Genomic DNA, 19,887 nt, shown 5'->3' on the forward strand with positions numbered 1-19,887 from the left:
TTTTCCGGACTATAAGTTGCACCTTTTTTCATAGTTTTGGCCGGGGTGCGACTTATACTTATATTTATACTTATATACTCATACTCCGGAGCGACTTATATGTGATATTATTTGTTATTTTCACACTTGTAACCACATTTCATACTCCAGTGCGACTTATATAGGTTTTTTTCTTCTCTATTATGCACTTTTTGCCTGGTGCGACTTATACTCCGGACAATACGGTAAGATGTATTCATTTTTGCCTTTGTTGGAGAAAAAACAAACAAACGGAAGGAATATAAAACAATAAATAAAAATCCTACACTAAATGTAAATGGAATCATGGCTTTTGCTCTTTTCATATTCTATAAAATATTAAATAAATATTAAGTCAATTGTGTTGTTTAACTCAGCGGAGCAAACTCGAGCTTTTAACACAGAAAATTCTTCAGCTTTTCACGTTCCAGTGGATCGTAATCTGCCAATTCGTCTGCGTAAAACGGACCTGCATGTGTTCGATTCCTGTTTGATCCGCGGACAATCGACAAAAACTCCGAAAAAGTGCCTAAGAACGTATCGATTGCGACTGATCTTACATCCGGTGCGTAACGACGACGCTGAACTCTCGCAGAGCAGTAGGTTTGTGCGCCAGGGCCAGGGATGATCACTCTGCGACTTTACGACCGTAGAACGAGCTACTACCGCAGGACGAGCTACAGCAGAACGAGCTACTACCGCAGGACGAGCTACAGCAGAACGAGCTACTACCGCAGGACGAGCTACAGCAGAACGAGCTACTACCACAGAACGAGCTACGGCAGAACGAGCTACGGCAGAACTTGCTACGGCAGAACGAGCTACGGCAGAACGAGCTACGGCAGAACGAGCTACAGCAAAACGAGCTACTACCGCAGGACGAGCTACGGCAGAACGAGCTACTACCACAGAACGAGCTACTACCACAGAACGAGCTACGGCAGAACGAGCTACGGCAGAACGAGTTAACGCAGAATGAGCTACGGCAGAACGAGCTACTACCGCAGGACGAGCTACGGCAGAACGAGCTACGGCAGAACGAGCTACGGCAGAACGAGCTAACGCAGAACGAGCTACCGCAGAACGAGTTACGGCAGAACGAGCTAACGCAGAACGAGCTACGGCAGAACGAGCTACTACCTACGGCAGAACGAGCTACGGCAGAACGAGCTACCGCAGAGCGAGTTACGGCAGAACGAGCTAACGCAGAACGAGCTACGGCAGAACGAGCTACTACCTACGGCAGAACGAGCTACGGCAGAACGAGCTACTACCGCAGAACGAGCTAACGCAGAACGAGCTACGGCAGAACGAGCTACTACCGCAGGACGAGCTACAGCAGAAGGAGCTACCGCAGAGGGAGCTACCGCAGAAGGAGCTACCGCAGAAGGAGCTACCGCAGAACGAACTACCGCAGAACGAGCTAACGCAGAACGAGCTACCGCAGAACGAACTACCGCAGAAGGAGCTACCGCAGAAGGAGCTACCGCAGAAGGAGCTACCGCAGAAGGAGCTACCGCAGAAGGAGCTACCGCAGAGGGAGCTACCGCAGAGGGAGCTACCGCAGAAGGAGCTACCGCAGAAGGAGCTACCGCAGAACGAGCTACAGCAGAACGAGCTAACGCAGAACGAGCTACCGCAGAACGAGCTACCGCAGAACGAACTACCGCAGAACGAGCTACCGCAGAACGAGCTAACGCAGAACGAGCTACCGCATCTTCGCCGGCCGTCGACTCGAACGCGGCGAAACTCCCAAACCTTCGATCGCAAGTATCCACGCCGTATCGAGCGGGTGGATGCCTGGTCTTTCCCCGCTCTCGCTATCCCAGAAGCTCTAAACTCTCCCATCAATCCGCCGCGAGCGAGTTGTTCATCCGTCACCAAACGCCGGGACGCCGCGCTTGTACGTCGTCGTCGTTTTAGCAGGTTTCGCACTTAGCAGCGGCGACGCCCCCAGCGCCGAGCAGGGAGACGTGATTGACGCGGAGTTGGCGAGCGCGGCGGCAAATAACCCGACGGGTTCTCGAGAGACAAAAGAGGTTTTGACGGGGAAGGAACACGAGACGAACGAGCCGCGGTGAAAGGCGACACTGCGGCGAGAGGACTAAAAGGCGTCGCGAGTGTCGGGCGAGTTCGTGAGCGTCGAAAGACAATATTGCTACGCCTTTTTTCACCGCTTCGCTGTATAAATGGGCGTGTTGTTGATGCACGGTTAATCTAAGCGTATGAAAAGACGACAGAACTTCCAAACATGTTTAAACATTTTTTATTCAAATCGATTTTATACAGTGACATGTGATGAGAAAACCGGAAAACCAACTTCACCAACCGACTCCGATTTCAACAAGACGGTCAAAGCGAGAGCAAATTAAACGTTAAACGAGATTATCTCCGTTTTCCGGAGGGCGTGGCTTGCAGGACGGTCGTTTTTGTCGGTAATGGAATCTCTCTTTATCCGCCCACTTTAGTACGTATCGGGCTCTTCGACCTGGACCGACCGGTTTCGCGGGAAAAAGACGGAAACGTTTTTTGAGTTCTCTGCGTTTGTAAGTGTAGAACGAGCCGGTCGATGATCGAAAAGGTGTTAATACAGAATAAAAAAATACAGATTGGAACGTCAAAGCGTCGAGGTCGAAAAAGCAAAACCGGGACAAACAAATGCCCCGCCTCTTTTTATTGTTTTGCGTCACTTTAGGCACAAAAAAAGAAGAAATTACATAAAAACGACGGTATAATTTTTCTTTTTTAATGGCGACCACGACAGAAATAAAACGGTCGCTAACACTTTATAACCACAACACTTTACAAAGCCTTAATAAAGAATAACAAACACTTATTAAGCGTGATTCGGGATTATAGTCGCTCAATAGTTGCTAAACATGAATCATTCTCCGTAAACCGTTTGTTCATTGTGAATTAAGTCTTTGTTCGAGCTTTATTAAGGCTATAAATGACATAAAAGTAAGTATTTATTGCCCGAATGTTGTACTAAAGCACACGGACATCGCTAAACTACAATCATGCTAAATAACTCCATCGCTTTATGTATCACGATAATCAGGACTTAGAAATGTTAGATAATAGATAATATTAGTGTTTTTGTGCGTCATGCAGCTTTAAGAAGTTCCGGGTCTTTCGGCACGCTAGCTTCACCGGCGTCAAAACGACACCATTTCATCCCGTTACGAGCGGAAAAGCCTTCGAAACGCCCGCGTAGCTTCAATACCTGGATGTCGTTCTCACGTAAGCAAATGCAGACTTTTCATATGAAATGTTTCTTTTCCCACACATAAAAACACACATATTTTTTTTCATCGATTCATCATCGTTTCTTCATTAAAACGAGCGTCCGTTAAGGCGCTTTTGGCTTCGTACAAACATGATATAGACAGTACAGCAGGCGTGGGCAATTATTCAAATCCAGGCATGTAGCGGAGGGCCGGCCCGCGATCATTGGTGTGAAAAAAAAATAATCTAAAAAATGAAATATAAAATAAAATATCACTTTTCTGTCAAATATGGGCTTTTGAATCTATTATTTAATTCATTTCACGTCATATTCATTAAGGATACAAGTGCAGACAGATGCCTAAGAGTAAAAAAATACGACTTGGCATGTTTGGCGGGCCTGATTTTAAAGACAAAAGGGCCACATGTGGCCCGCGGGCCTCAGTTTGCCCACCTCTGCAGTACAGTGTTCAAGGATTTAAAAAAGCAACCGTTTCTGGTCTCGTAAAAACATCGACAGTGAGATTTTTGGCACTTTTGGGTTTTTGTTGATGTTGTTGTTGTTCCCTTCTTCTTTTTTTAGTGTTACCAGTTTTTGCCCAGCCATCCGGACACGTATTCATACACCAGCAGCATCACGGCGCCGCCTGAAAGATCAAGCAGAACATGCATCACAAACGAAAAGCGAATACTTCATGGAACGATCGTGAGGTTCTTTTCTTTTACCTGGTCCGAGCCTCATGATCTTTGGCACGAGTCCTTTGTAGAGCGCCAAGTATCTGCGGAAACACCGAGCGGAAAACGTCAAAAACGCTCCATTCTGGGAACTTAGCGACCGCTGTGTTTGACGTCTTTTGTGGTGTGAAAGCGTAAAGTGTAACGGCGCGGAGTCGGTGCGGTTTTGGACTAAATTACAGCGTTTCGCCGGGTGTGAAAACCAGAAGTGGCGCTTTACGGCGTAATTCATATTTGATGCACTTTGGCGGCGGCGCAGGGGAAATTCGGCAGATTTTGTGTTGAAAGTTTATGCAAAATTATGCAAAATTGGCTTTGACTGGAGCTTTTAAGCATCGGTCGTGCAGGCGCAGCCCAGAGGTCGACCTTCTTGTGCCATAAAGCTTTCAATCATGTTTTGTATTTATTTATTTACTTAAAAAAAACATAAACCCTGTGAACGTGCAGGATTATGGCCAAAACTGACTTCATAACCCACACAAGTCATAAAACAAACATGGTTCAAGATGTTTATTTTGTTTTTTTTGAACCAATGTCCACGTTTGTCTTGTCGTTGTGGTCGATAAAGACATTAAAGAGTTTGAAGAAATTGACCACAAGTTTGTCAAGTTATAGCAAAATTTGCAAATGTTTGAGCCAAATTTTGCTCTCCTTTTGCCGTTTTCACAAATGTTCTGTTCAAAAAGGACGCTTCTGACGCAGCGAGGACAAACCGGGCACGGCGGCGCGGGGCGGGCGGCAGGTCAGGTGGACGGCGGGTCAGGGGGCGGGTCAGGTGGACGGCGGGTCAGGGGGCGGGGCAGGTGGACGGCGGGGGGCGGGTCAGGTGGACGTCGGGGGGCGGGTCAGGGGGCAGGGCAGGTGGACGTCAGCGGGCGGGTCAGGGGGCGGGGCAGGTGGACGGCGGGGGGCGGGTCAGGTGGACGTCGGGGGGCGGGTCAGGGGGCGGGGCAGGTGGACGGCGGGGGGCGGGTCAGGTGGACGTCGGGGGGCGGGTCAGGGGGCAGGGCAGGTGGACGTCGGCGGGCGGGTCAGGGGGCGGGGCAGGTGGACGGCGGGGGGCGGGTCAGGGGGCGAGGCAGGTGGACGTCGGGGGGCGGGTCAGGGGGCGGGGCAGGTGGACGGCGGGGGGCGGGGCAGGTGGACGGCGGGGGGCGGGTCAGGGGGCGAGGCAGGTGGACGTCGGGGGGCGGGTCAGGGGGTGGGGCAGGTGGACGTCGGGGGGCGGGGCAGGTGTTGGATGGGGCAGGTGGACGTCGGGGGGCGGGGCAGGTGGGCGGGGCAGGTGGGCGGGGCAGGTGGACGTCGATGCACCCGTAGTTTCCGTTCCTCGAGTGGTTTCAGTGTTTGGATTTGAACTGAACAAAAAGTTCATCTCGTCTGATCCATTCTTTAAACGACCAGTGGAAGTCGATGGTGGAGGTCAGTGCTCCAAGTGTCTCCAGCGACCTGCCCCTAATGTGTTCAAGCTCCTCCTGCTCTTCCTCCTCCTCCAGTCTCAGTCCTGGTCCTCCTCCTCCTCTTTCAGTCCTCCTCCTCCTCCTCCTCTCTCACTCCTCCTCCTCCTCCTCTCTCAGTCCTCCTCCTCCTCCTCTCTCAGTCCTCCTCCTCCTCCTCCTCCTCTCTCAGTCCTCCTCCTCTCTCAGTCCTCCTCCTCCTCCTCCTCCTCTCTCAGTCCTCCTCCTCCTCCTCCTCCTCTCTCACTCCTCCTCCTCTCTCAGTCCTCCTCCTCCTCCTCTCTCAGTCCTCCTCCTCTCTCAGTCCTCCTCCTCTCTCAGTCCTCCTCCTCCTCTCTCAGTCCTCCTCCTCTCTCAGTCCTCCTCCTCTCTCAGTCCTCCTCCTCTCTCAGTCCTCCTCCTCCTCCTCTCTCAGTCCTCCTCCTCCTCCTCCTCTCTCACTCCTCCTCCTCCTCCTCTCAGTCCTCCTCCTCCTCCTCCTCCTCCTCTCTCAGTCCTCCGCCTCTCTCAGTCCTGGTCCTCCTCCTCCTCCTCCTCTCTCACTCCTCCTCCTCCTCCTCCTCCTCCTCTCTCAGTCCTCCTCCTCCTCCTCCTCTCTCACTCCTCCTCCTCCTCCTCCTCTCTCAGTCCTCCTCCTCTCTCAGTCCTCCTCCTCCTCCTCCTCCTCTCTCAGTCCTCCTCCTCCTCCTCCTCCTCCTCCTCTCTCACTCCTCCTCCTCCTCCTCCTCCTCCTCCTCCTCCTCCTCCTCTCTCAGTCCTCCGCCTCCTCCTCCTCCTCCTCCTCCTCTCTCAGTCCTCCGCCTCTCTCAGTCCTGGTCCTCCACCTCCTCCTCCTCTCTCACTCCTCCTCCTCCTCCTCCTCCTCTCTCAGTCCTCCTCCTCCTCCTCTCTCACTCCTCCTCCTCCTCCTCTCTCACTCCTCCTCCTCCTCCTCTCTCAGTCCTCCTCCTCTCTCAGTCCTCCTCCTCCTCCTCTCTCAGTCCTCCTCCTCCTCCTCCTCTCTCACTCCTCCTCCTCCTCCTCCTCCTCCTCCTCCTCCTCCTCCTCCTCCTCTCTCAGTCCTCCGCCTCCTCCTCCTCCTCCTCCTCCTCCTCCTCTCTCAGTCCTCCGCCTCTCTCAGTCCTGGTCCTCCACCTCCTCCTCCTCTCTCACTCCTCCTCCTCCTCCTCCTCCTCCTCTCTCAGTCCTCCGCCTCTCTCAGTCCTGGTCCTCCACCTCCTCCTCCTCCTCTCAGTCCTCCTCCTCCTCTCTCACTCCTCCTCCTCCTCCTCTCTCAGTCCTCCTCCTCCTCCTCTCTCAGTCCTCCTCCTCCTCCTCCTCTCTCACTCCTCCTCCTCCTCCTCTCTCAGTCCTCCTCCTCCTCCTCTCTCAGTCCTCCTCCTCTCTCAGTCCTCCTCCTCTCTCAGTCCTCCTCCTCCTCCTCCTCTCTCACTCCTCCTCCTCTCTCAGTCCTCCTCCTCCTCCTCTCTCAGTCTTCCTCCTCTCTCAGTCCTCCTCCTCCTCTCTCAGTCCTCCTCCTCTCTCAGTCCTCCTCCTCCTCCTCTCAGTCCTCCTCCTCTCTCAGTCCTCCTCCTCTCTCAGTCCTCCTCCTCCTCCTCCTCTCTCAGTCCTCCTCCTCCTCCTCCTCCTCCTCTCTCACTCCTCCTCCTCCTCCTCCTCCTCCTCCTCTCTCAGTCCTCCTCCTCCTCCTCCTCTCTCACTCCTCCTCCTCCTCCTCCTCCTCCTCCTCTCTCACTCCTCCTCCTCCTCCTCCTCCTCTCTCAGTCCTCCTCCTCTCTCAGTCCTCCTCCTCCTCCTCTCTCACTCCTCCTCCTCCTCCTCCTCTCTCACTCCTCCTCCTCCTCCTCCTCCTCCTCCTCCTCTCTCAGTCCTCCGCCTCTCTCAGTCCTGGTCCTCCACCTCCTCCTCCTCTCTCACTCCTCCTCCTCCTCCTCCTCCTCCTCTCTCACTCCTCCTCCTCCTCCTCTCTCAGTCCTCCTCCTCCTCCTCTCTCAGTCCTCCTCCTCTCTCAGTCCTCCTCCTCTCTCAGTCCTCCTCCTCCTCTCTCAGTCCTCCTCCTCTCTCAGTCCTCCTCCTCCTCCTCTCAGTCCTCCTCCTCTCTCAGTCCTCCTCCTCCTCCTCCTCCTCTCTCAGTCCTCCTCCTCCTCCTCTCTCACTCCTCCTCCTCCTCCTCCTCCTCCTCCTCCTCCTCCTCTCTCAGTCCCCCTCCTCTCTCAGTCCTCCTCCTCCTCCTCCTCTCTCACTCCTCCTCCTCCTCCTCTCTCAGTCCTCCTCCTCCTCCTCTCTCAGTCCTCCTCCTCCTCCTCCTCTCTCACTCCTCCTCCTCCTCCTCCTCCTCCTCCTCCTCCTCCTCCTCCTCCTCCTCCTCTCTCAGTCCTCCGCCTCTCTCAGTCCTGGTCCTCCACCTCCTCCTCCTCTCTCACTCCTCCTCCTCCTCCTCCTCCTCCTCCTCCTCTCTCAGTCCTCCTCCTCCTCCTCCTCTCTCACTCCTCCTCCTCCTCCTCCTCTCTCACTCCTCCTCCTCTCTCAGTCCTCCTCCTCTCTCAGTCCTCCTCCTCTCTCAGTCCTCCTCCTCTCTCAGTCCTCCTCCTCCTCCTCCTCCTCTCTCAGTCCTCCTCCTCCTCCTCCTCCTCTCTCACTCCTCCTCCTCCTCCTCCTCCTCCTCCTCCTCCTCCTCCTCCTCCTCCTCCTCCTCCTCCTCTCTCAGTCCTCCGCCTCTCTCAGTCCTGGTCCTCCACCTCCTCCTCCTCTCTCACTCCTCCTCCTCCTCCTCCTTCTCCTCTCTCAGTCCTCCGCCTCCTCCTCCTCCTCCTCCTCCTCTCTCAGTCCTCCGCCTCTCAGTCCTGGTCCTCCACCTCCTCCTCCTCTCTCACTCCTCCTCCTCCTCCTCCTCCTCCTCTCTCAGTCCTCCGCCTCTCTCAGTCCTGGTCCTCCACCTCCTCCTCCTCCTCTCTCAGTCCTCCTCCTCCTCTCTCAGTCCTCCTCCTCTCTCAGTCCTCCTCCTCCTCCTCCTCTCAGTCCTCCTCCTCTCTCAGTCCTCCTCCTCTCTCAGTCCTCCTCCTCCTCCTCCTCCTCTCTCACTCCTCCTCCTCCTCCTCCTCCTCCTCCTCTCTCAGTCCTCCTCCTCCTCCTCCTCTCTTACTCCTCCTCCTCCTCCTCCTCTCTCACTCCTCCTCCTCCTCCTCTCTCAGTCCTCCTCCTCTCTCAGTCCTCCTCCTCTCTCAGTCCTCCTCCTCCTCCTCTCTCAGTCCTCCTCCTCCTCCTCCTCTCTCACTCCTCCTCCTCCTCCTCCTCCTCCCTCAGTCCTCCGCCTCTCTCAGTCCTGGTCCTCCACCTCCTCCTCCTCTCTCACTCCTCCTCCTCCTCCTCCTCCTCCTCCTCCTCCTCCTCCTCTCTCAGTCCTCCGCCTCTCTCAGTCCTGGTCCTCCACCTCCTCCTCCTCCTCTCAGTCCTCCTCCTCCTCCTCCTCTCAGTCCTCCTCCTCCTCCTCTCAGTCCTCCTCCTCCTCCTCTCAGTCCTCCTCCTCCTCCTCTCAGTCCTGCTCCTGCTCCTCAGCCTCTCGTGGCGTTAATAAGGGCCATGCCACTTCCTCTCCACCTCTGTCTGATTAGATTGACCTGTGGAGCGCGGCGCAGCTCGTTAGGCCCCGCTTAACGACGCCTCCCATCGGGACCACTAATTAGCCCGGACTGGCTTGTGTTAGGCTGAGGCGACTGGATGTGGCGCGGGGGGCGGGTGGGGGGGCGACCCTCGTGACCACGGGGCGTCCCGGCAGCGCCCGACGCTCCTCACTCACTTCCTCCAAATTCCTCCAGCAAAAAAAAAATAAAATCTGATGCTTTTTGCTCATGTTTAAAGGAGACGAGACACTTTCCACCACCTCAGGATTCTTTTCTCTCTCGTGGTGTTTGCGTGTTTGAGTCGTGACCGTCGACATTGTCCTGCAGAGCAACACTTTACAGAGAAAGGTAACGATTGAATCGAGTTGTTTTAGCTCAATGTTGTGATTTAAAATGTATGAAACAATGATCCAAATGTGTCATGCCATAAGTATGCTTTTCATTAATGTGATCATATTTAGACCTCAATAACATACCTGTGTATTGTCTCATTTAGTTTGAGAGATGTTTTTAGCCATTCTCGACTCCAGTTTTGGGCAGAAACACTTCAATTTTAATTGTTTAAAAAAAATGTTTTTGTATTTTTTCCAATAAACCAGGAAAAGCATCTAAATATTTTTGAAAAGTCGATTACATTGATTTTTTTTGGCTCAGATCCTTTATGTCACTGGGCACAGGAGCAATCGTCACGGAAATGGGGGGGATACAGAGTAGGGAAAGATATTCAGCAAATTGCCGGAGCTGGTTCTGCTCGATTAATCGGCAGAACCAGGATGTCGCGCCGATGAGAAGAGCGTGTTTTGCCGGGCCGACTTTTAAAGGCGTCTGTCCAAAGTCGGGCTCAAAACGACTTTGGACGGCAGCGCGTTCCGCTCTTGACTTTTCGCACCGGGCACATGACACGGCACAGGACACGGCACAGGGCACGGCACAGGGCACGGCACAGGGCACGGCACAGGGCACGGCACAGGGCACGGCACATGACACGGCACAGGACACGGCACAGGACACGGCACAGGACACGGCACAGGGCACGGCACAGGACACGGCACAGGACACGGCACATGACACGGCACAGGACACGGCACAGGGCACGGCACAGGACACGGCACAGGACACGGCACAGGGCACGGCACAGGACACGGCACAGGGCACGGCACAGGGCACGGCACAGGGCACGGCACAGGACACGGCACAGGGCACGGCACAGGGCACGGCACATGACACGGCACAGGGCACGGCACAGGGCACGGCACAGGGCACGGCACAGGGCACGGCACATGACACGGCACAGGACACGGCACAGGACACGGCACAGGACACGGCACAGGGCACGGCACAGGACACGGCACAGGACACGGCACATGACACGGCACAGGACACGGCACAGGGCACGGCACAGGACACGGCACAGGACACGGCACAGGGCACGGCACAGGACACGGCACAGGGCACGGCACAGGGCACGGCACAGGCCACGGCACAGGGCACGGCACAGGGCACGGCACAGGACACGGCACAGGACACGGCACAGGACACGGCACAGGACACGGCACATGACACGGCACAGGACACGGCACAGGGCACAGCACAGGACACGGCACAGGACACGGCACAGGGCACGGCACAGGACACGGCACAGGGCACGGCACAGGGCACGGCACAGGACACGGCACAGGGCACGGCACAGGGCACGGCACAGGACACGGCACAGGACACGGCACAGGGCACGGCACAGGGCACGGCACAGGGCACGGCACAGGGCACGGCACAGGACACGGCACAGGACATGGCACAGGGCACGGCACATCACACGGGAAAATGCCAAACAAAAGCTAATTTTCAGAGTTTAGACGGCGCTCCTTCCTGCCGCCCTCCTGTGTGTCCAAACATGTCGAGCGTCTCCTCTGGCTCAGCGCGACTGCAGAGGGCGACGGGGGAGTGACGGGGGCGACGGGGGAGGGGGCAGGGGGCAGGGGAAAGGCCCGGGGCAAGTGCAAACATAACATAGATCTTGGTGCGACGCCTCGGTTCGGACCTGTCGGTCGGCGAGCGTCTGAAACGTCTCTGGAGATGACGGAAACGCTGCGCAAACACGTGGGACCGACCGTAACGACCCGCGACATCAACGACCCGCGACGCCAACGACCCGCGACGCCAACGACCCGCGACGCCAACGACCCGCGACGCCAATGACCCGCGACGTCAACGACCCGCGACGCCAACGACCCGCGACGCCAACGACCCGCGACGCCAACGACCCGCGACGCCAACGACCCGCGACGCCAACGACCCGCGACGCCAACGATCTGTTCTTTCTAAACAATATTGAACGATTGAGAACAAACATGAACACGTAGATTTTATACACATATTGTGCTTTGTTTTCTGTATTTTATCCATATTTAGCACTTTTGCGACTGGATATTAAAGCCGACTTTGTTCTTCTAAACGAGCGAATGCAGTTTTTACCCCGGAGTGTCGACTGCCAAAGCAGAAATGTGAGGCAAAATCATGCCCGGCTTCACTTCACCATCTGAAAAAGCCGTTCCAAAGCTGCGCTCGCGTCCAAAATGAATGTGTATGAAAATAAACAAAGTGCCAACGGGTTTGTGAGAACTAGGAAATTGTCAGGTTCCAGATTTAAACACGTACTTCCTCCTTTTACAGCTTAAAGGAGGTATGGACGATTTTTTTCAGCAATTTTTTTTATCATATTTCCTCGTGGCGTGGATAAATCATTTGTCCTGCCACGTATCAATCATAAAACGCACCTACCGCTCACCTGCAGCCGCGTCAGGCTCGTCCCCACGTTTCCACGTGCCCAAGCGCATGGATCTATCATAATATAGTTCCCTCAGTGTACGGGGCAAAATGAAGACGGAGAAAGACAGTTCGAGCTGACTCAGAAGTGGACAGAAATCTACGGGAGACGAGAGATGCGATGCGCTCCGTTGCGCTAATAAACAAATGCACGTGTGTGTTGTATCAGTCCGCACGGGGGAGTGGCATGCGCACTTCCACCTGCGTTCTCAAATCGCCGAAAAATCGTCCATACCGCCTTTAATTGTAATAATTATCTTTGTTTCTGTTGTGATTTTAATGCATTTTTTCCTGTTTTGTACAAATTTACCTCTAAAATACACTTGTCCATACTCCAAATTCAAGGTTCCAGGACCAGGAAGAAGTTGTGCTAGAACTTCAGATAAATACATTTTTCTCCTGTTTTGATTTTTCAAAACGTTTCAATAAGCTCCTGATGCTAAAGCAATAAGAACCCCAATGAGAACCCCAATGAGAACCCCAATGAGAACCCCAATAAGAACCCCAATAAGAACCCCAATGAGAACCCCAATAAGAACCCCAATAAGAACCCCAATGAGAACCCCAATAAGTACCTCAATGAGAACCCCAATGAGAACCACAATAAGAACCCCAATTAGAGCACCAATAAGAACCCCAATGAGAACCCCAATAAGAACCCCAATGAGAACCCCAATAAGAACCCCAATAAGAACCCCAATGAGAACCCCAATGAGAACCCCAATTAGAGCACCAATAAGAACCAAAATGAGAACCCCAATAAGAACCCCAATGAGAACCCCAATGAGAACCCCAATGAGAACCCCAATAAGAACCCTGATAAGAACCCCAATGAGAACCCCAATAAGAACCCCAATAAGAACCCTGATAAGAACCCCAATAAGAACCCCAATAAGAACCCCAATGAGAACCCCAATAAGAACCCCAATAAGAACCCCAATGAGAACCCCAATAAGAACCCCAATGAGAACCCCAATAAGAACCCCAATAAGAACCCCAATAAGAACCCCAATGAGAACCCCAATAAGAACCCCAATGAGAACCCCAATAAGAACCCCAATAAGAACCCCAATAAGAACCCCAATAAGAACCCCAATGAGAACCCCAATAAGAACCCCAATAAGAACCCCAATAAGAACCCCAATAAGAACCCCAATAAGAACCCCAATGAGAACCCCAATAAGAACCCCAATGAGAACCCCAATAAGAACCCCAATAAGAACCCCAATAAGAACCCTGATAAGAACCCCAATGAGAACCCCAATGAGAACCCCAATAAGAACCCAAATGAGAACCCCAATAAGTACCTCAATGAGAACCCCAATAAGAACCCCAATTAGAGCACCAATGAGAACCCCAATGAGAACCCCAATAAGAACCCCAATGAGAACCCCAATAAGAACCCCAATAAGAACCCCAATGAGAACCCCAATGAGAACCCCAATTAGAGCACCAATAAGAACCAAAATGAGAACCCCAATAAGAACCCCAATGAGAACCCCAATGAGAACCCCAATGAGAACCCCAATAAGAACCCCAATGAGAACCCCAATGAGAACCCCAATGAGAACCCCAATGAGAACCCCAATAAGAACCCCAATAAGAACCCCAATGAGAACCCCAATAAGAACCCCAATAAGAACCCCAATGAGAACCCCAATGAGAACCCCAATGAGAACCCCAATAAGAACCCCAATAAGAACCCCAATAAGAACCCCAATAAGAACCCCAATAAGAACCCCAATGAGAACCCCAATAAGAACCCCAATAAGAACCCCAATGAGAACCCCAATAAGAACCCCAATAAGAACCCTGATAAGAACCCCAATAAGAACCCCAATGAGAACCCCAATAAGAACCCCAATAAGAACCCTGATAAGAACCCCAATAAGAACCCCAATAAGAACCCCAATAAGAACCCCAATGAGAACCCCAATAAGAACCCCAATAAGAACCCAAATGAGAACCCCAATAAGTACCTCAATGAGAACCCCAATAAGAACCCCAATTAGAGCACCAATGAGAACCCCAATGAGAACCCCAATAAGAACCCCAATGAGAACCCCAATAAGAACCCCAATAAGAACCCCAATGAGAACCCCAATGAGAACCCCAATTAGAGCACCAATAAGAACCAAAATGAGAACCCCAATAAGAACCCCAATGAGAACCCCAATGAGAACCCCAATGAGAACCCCAATAAGAACCCCAATGAGAACCCCAATGAGAACCCCAATGAGAACCCCAATGAGAACCCCAATGAGAACCCCAATAAGAACCCCAATGAGAACCCCAATAAGAACCCCAATAAGAACCCCAATGAGAACCCCAATAAGAACCCCAATAAGAACCCCAATAAGAACCCCAATGAGAACCCCAATAAGAACCCCAATAAGAACCCCAATGAGAACCCCAATAAGAACCCCAATAAGAACCCTGATAAGAACCCCAATAAGAACCCCAATGAGAACCCCAATAAGAACCCCAATAAGAACCCTGATAAGAACCCCAATAAGAACCCCAATAAGAACCCCAATAAGAACCCCAATGAGAACCCCAATGAGAACCCCAATAAGAACCCTGATAAGAACCCCAATAAGAACCCCAATAAGAACCCCAATAAGATCATGGTCCTGACCCTTCCTCTCTGTAGACCAGCTGCATGGTCTGGATGCAGGTCTTGTACTTGATCTCCCCCGGCACCGGCTGCGGCCCCTGGATCCGGCTCTTGGCCACGTCCCAGGGAATGTTCACGCAGGACGAGATGGTCCCGGAGACCAGGCCGATGGTGAACTTCCTCATGAACTCCAGGGTGGGGTCCTGCGGGGCAAGGGAAAGGGTGAAGGTGACGGGACCATCAATAAAACAGTCAAATGAGGCGTTTGTCGAGCCTTATCGAGTCTCCCGGTAACCATAATCAAACAATATGAGAATAATGTGTTAAAACGTGTCTTTAAATGTGTTTGTTGAGGTTTAATTGTAATGTGGATGTCAAATTGGTCACAAAAGTGCAGAAAAATCCCCATAAACCCGTATTTACAACTCATTTTGTAACACTTTTTACAATAAATGATACTTAATATTTGTCTCTAAGCAGGAACACTTTATGACATTTTACTCATTTCACTGTCTCTCTCCGTCTCCTTTTTTAGTTAGTTTAGTTAGATACGTTTTATTTCATTTCTTCATCTTCGAAATGACAAAAGCTGAACCTCATTTAAAAAAATCTCACCGTCAAAATAAAAGCAGCATGAAACCATTGAAAATTTGTAAAATAAAAAGTAAAAGGAAACTGAACAATAACAGCAGCAACGTGCAATAGTGCCACGAAATAAAACTCAGAATTCATGAAAAGTGCCCAGAGTTAGACATTTAAACCTATTATTTTAAAATGGAAGAGAGAATGTTCCAGAAATCTGCCTCTTTAACAGATATTTCCTTCTTTTCTTTTTAAAAACACAGCGAATAGGTCGATAAATCATAGAATTTCAGCGTTTGCAGCTTTATAAATAGCACATTCACAGTCTTTTGGCTGAATTGCTAAATATAAAAAATAAAACAAACACATTACAAAACTGTACAAAGTATCGCAGCATTTAAAGTGCAAAAAAGCGACTAAACGGCCTAAAACATAAAGTAAAAGTTCGGATGGCAGCGCGCGCAGGAGCCTGAGAAGCTCGTGCGTATGATTGCAAAGCCGGCATGAAAGTCCGGATCACTTTATGGCAGCGGCGGGCAGATTAGTACTTCCTGGCTGCGACGCCGCGCTCTGATTGGCGGAACAGGAGCACATGTCGGAGGCATTCCCAAACGGGACGCCCGGGCCGAGGCATATGGGGACAATTTGTGTAATTGGACTGCGATGCGGCTCGGAGTATTACTGTACCGGAGGAGCGGGCGCGGAGAGCTCGCACCGCTAATTGGCCGGGATATTTTTTTACAAATGACAGCGGCCCTTGTCGGGGGGCCCGGGCCTCCCCCCCCCCGCCCCGAGCAGACGGACACCCCCGAGCGGAGGGGCTAAGTCAACAGCTAATCCCGGGCGCGAGTCGGTTTGTTCAAGCGGGAAGTGGCGAGCTCTAAGTGGAGACATCAGCCTTGAGAAAACAGCTCCTGAACGAGAACCAGGAGCCGAGAACCAGGAGCCGAGAACCAGGAGCCGAGAACCAGGAGCCGAGAACCAGGAGCCGAGAACCAGGAGCCGAGAACCAGGAGCCGAGAACCAGGAGCCGAGAACCAGGAGCCGAGAACCAGGAGCCGAGAACCAGGAGCCGAGAACCAGGAGCCGAGAACCAGGAGCCGAGAACCAGGAGCCGAGAACCAGGAGCCGAGAACCAGGAGCCGAGAACCAGGAGCCGAGAACCAGGAGCCGAGAACCAGGAGCCGAGAACCAGGAGCCGAGAACCAGATTTAAACTGTCCCAAGTCTGGTTTTGAGACTAAAGTTGCACCGGGGACGGAGACAGGTCTGAATCTGTTGTGAATCGATCCATAAGCAGGACTATACGAGCTGCACGAGCTGCACGGGCTGCACGAGCTGCACGAGCTGCACGAGCTGCACGGGCTGCACGAGCTGCACGGGCTGCACGGGCTGCACGAGCTGCACGAGCTGCACGGGCTGCACGGGCTGCACGAGCTGCACGAGCTGCACGGGCTACACGAGCTGCACGAGCTGCACGAGCTGCACGAGCTGCACGAGCTGCACGGGCTGCACGGGCTGCACGAGCTGCACGAGCTGCACGAGCTGCACGGGCTGCACGGGCTGCACGAGCTGCACGAGCTGCACGAGCTGCACGAGCTGCACGAGCTGCACGGGCTGCACGGGCTGCACGAGCTGCACGGGCTGCACGGGCTGCACGAGCTGCACGAGCTGCACGGGCTGCACGGGCTGCACGAGCTGCACGAGCTGCACGGGCTGCACGGGCTACACGAGCTGCACGAGCTGCACGAGCTGCACGGGCTGCACGGGCTGCATGGGCTGCACGAGCTGCACGAGCTGCACGAGCTGCACGGGCTGCACGGGCTGCACGAGCTGCACGAGCTGCACGAGCTGCACGGGCTACACGAGCTGCACGAGCTGCACGAGCTGCACGAGCTGCACGGGCTGCACGAGCTGCACGGGCTACACGAGCTGCACGGGCTACACGAGCTGCACGAGCTGCACGGGCTACACGAGCTGCACGGGCTACACGAGCTACACGAGCTGCACGAGCTGCACGGGCTACACGAGCTGCACGAGCTGCACGAGCTGCACGGGCTATACGAGCTGCACGGGCTACAGGAGCTGCACGAGCTGCACGGGCTACACGAGCTGCACGAGCTGCACGAGCTGCACGAGCTACACGAGCTGCACGAGCTGCACGGGCTACACGGGCTACACGAGCTACACAAGCTACACGAGCTACACGAGCTACACGAGCTACACGGGCTGCACGGGCTGCACGGGCTGCACGGGCTGAACGGGCTGCACGGGCTGCACGGGCTGCACGAGCTGCACGGGCTGCACGAGCTGCACGAGCTGCACGGGCTGCACGAGCTGCACGGGCTACACGAGCTGCACGAGCTGCACGAGCTGCACGAGCTACACGAGCTGCACGAGCTGCACGAGCTGCACGAGCTGCACGAGCTACACGAGCTGCACGAGCTGCACGAGCTGCACGAGCTGCACGAGCTGCACGAGCTGCACGAGCTGCACGAGCTACACGAGCTGCACGAGCTGCACGGGCTGCACGAGCTGCACGAGCTGCACGAGCTGCACGAGCTACATGAGCTGCACGAGCTGCACGAGCTGCACGAGCTGCACGAGCTACATGAGCTGCACGAGCTGCACGAGCTGCACGAGCTGCACGAGCTACACGAGCTACATGAGCTGCACGAGCTGCACGAGCTGCACGAGCTGCACGAGCGCGGAAACTGATGATTATTGTACTGATCGACTGGTCAGATGATTATTTATTTTATAGTGACACTTTTTAAATACAGTATCAACCAAATAAAAGCGTGAAAATGTTGAAGTGAGGCTTCTAGACAGAGAATATTTACAGATAAAATGTATTATTAATGAAAATCACAGATTGTTTATTCTTTTATGGCGTTTTGGTTTAATAATGCCACTGTTTTTGTTGTAAAAATGTCATTTCATATTTGTCTTAGAGTCGTATAGATATAGAGTCTGTAAGGAAAATGATAACGATGATTATTTTTCATGCTGTAGTTGACTAGTCACAATTAGTCAATTCATTTAAGCCCAAAACTAAACCAGGACTAAACCAAGACTAAACCAGGACTAAACCAGGACTAAACCAGGACTAAACCAAAACAACATTTGGCTGAGAACTTGACCTTTTCACACACGTCGAATTGGGACTAAACTAAAACTAAACGTGGAATAGACCACGACTAGAACGGGACTAAAAGCTACACGACTAAAGCGTGTGAACGTACCTTACATCGAGGTTAAACCAGAAGCTAAACTAGACGTAAAATGCTTGAGTGTAAAACGTGCGTCTTCTGTGCGGCCGCTGCAGTTCTTCAAGCCATGATCGAGTCTGACAGAGACAATTGTTTCCATATTCAGATTCGGCTGATTCGTGCTTTTATCACGATTTCCATAAGAGAAGCGTCCTCTCAGTAAGTGGGGACTATTTGTTTAAGGTTGACAGTTCCAAAATACGGCGTAGGGATTAGTCAGTGAGGTCGTTCTCTGTCAGCTGAGAGCAAACGACCGGGTGAGATTAACGGTTTTTACAATGTTCTAATTTACATTTATATTATAGTTTTACACCAATCGAGCAGGTATTTGTGAAGAAAACATTGAAAAATCTGTGGGAAAATGACAGGAAGTGACATCATTCAAGTCAAAATGTATGCATAATTTACACACAAAAAACTAAATTTTTTACTCTCTAAATATGAATTTGCTCTCATATATTTTTGTTTGTCAAATTAAAAACATTGTGACATTAGATGAGACTAAAAAATGTGCTATTCTGAGATAGCCTTTAAAAAAAAATTTTTAAGCTAAATTCTAAATACATTTATCTTAACTGCATTTTAGTTCAGTGAGTCGTCCGACCTGTAGGGGGCTCTTTAAGTAAAGCTCCATGTTAAAAATACAAAAAAAGTACACACTAGTATAACGTTTGTGTCGGAGAGAAAATGGACTCAGGATAATATAACATAAAACTAAAACGAAGGCACTAAAACTCCAAAATAAACGTCCAAAGTGGGTCCAAAGTTGATCCGAAGTTGGTCCAAAGTTGGTCCAAAGTGGGTCCAAAGTGGGTCCAAAGTTAGTCCAAAGTTATCACACTAGAGCGGCCGAAGACTTTTGAGTCGACGCTGGCGGTTAGCATTTAGCTCAAAGATTAGGCTAACAGACAAACTGGGCCCACTTTGGATCAACTTTGGATCAACTTTGGATAAACTTTGGACCAACTTTGGATCAACTTTGGACCCACTTCAGACCATCTTCGGACCAACTTTGGACCAACTTTGGATCAACTTTGGATCAACTTTGGATCAACTTTGGATCAACTTTGGACCAACTTTGGATCAACTTTGGACCCACTTTGGACCCACTTTGGATCAACTTTGGACCCACTTTGGACCCACTTTGGACCAACTTTGGATCAACTTTGGACCCACTTTGGACCAACTTTGGACCAACTTCGGATCAACTTTGGACCCACTTTGGACCCACTTTGGATCAACTTTAGACCCACTTCGGACCAACTTTGGACCAACTTCAGATTAACTTTGAATCAACTTTGGACCCACTTTGGACCCACTTCGGACAAACTTTGGACCAACTTCGGATCAACTTTGGACCCACTTTGGACCCACTTTGGATCAACTTTGGACCCACTTTGGACCCACTTTGGATCAACTTTGGATCAACTTTGGACCCACTTTGGACCCACTTTGGATCAACTTTGGACCCACTTTGGACCCACTTTGGACCCACTTTGAACCCACTTTGGACCAACTTTGGACCAACTTTGGATC

General features: G+C 52.2%; 1 protein-coding gene across 1 annotated transcript in view; it reads right to left on the reverse strand.

Annotated features, from left to right (window-relative positions):
- Positions 1-3,800: 3,800 nt before the first annotated feature.
- The window catches only part of slc25a21 (solute carrier family 25 member 21), a 231,495-nt gene continuing 215,408 nt past the window's right edge, over positions 3,801-19,887 (reverse strand). Inside the window, exons 8-10 of the mRNA XM_072457582.1 lie at positions 14,520-14,701; positions 3,973-4,025; positions 3,801-3,893 (exon numbers count right to left, since the gene is read on the reverse strand). Coding sequence (XP_072313683.1) covers positions 3,832-3,893; positions 3,973-4,025; positions 14,520-14,701 — 297 coding nt within the window. The 3' untranslated portion in view covers positions 3,801-3,831. The remainder of the gene's footprint in view (positions 3,894-3,972; positions 4,026-14,519; positions 14,702-19,887) is intronic.

This window comes from Eucyclogobius newberryi, unplaced genomic scaffold, assembly GCF_026437365.1.
Source record: "Eucyclogobius newberryi isolate DKJ021-1_F unplaced genomic scaffold, fEucNew1.0.hap1 SCAF_21, whole genome shotgun sequence".
In the NCBI taxonomy this organism is placed as follows: Eukaryota; Metazoa; Chordata; class Actinopteri; order Gobiiformes; family Gobiidae; genus Eucyclogobius; species Eucyclogobius newberryi.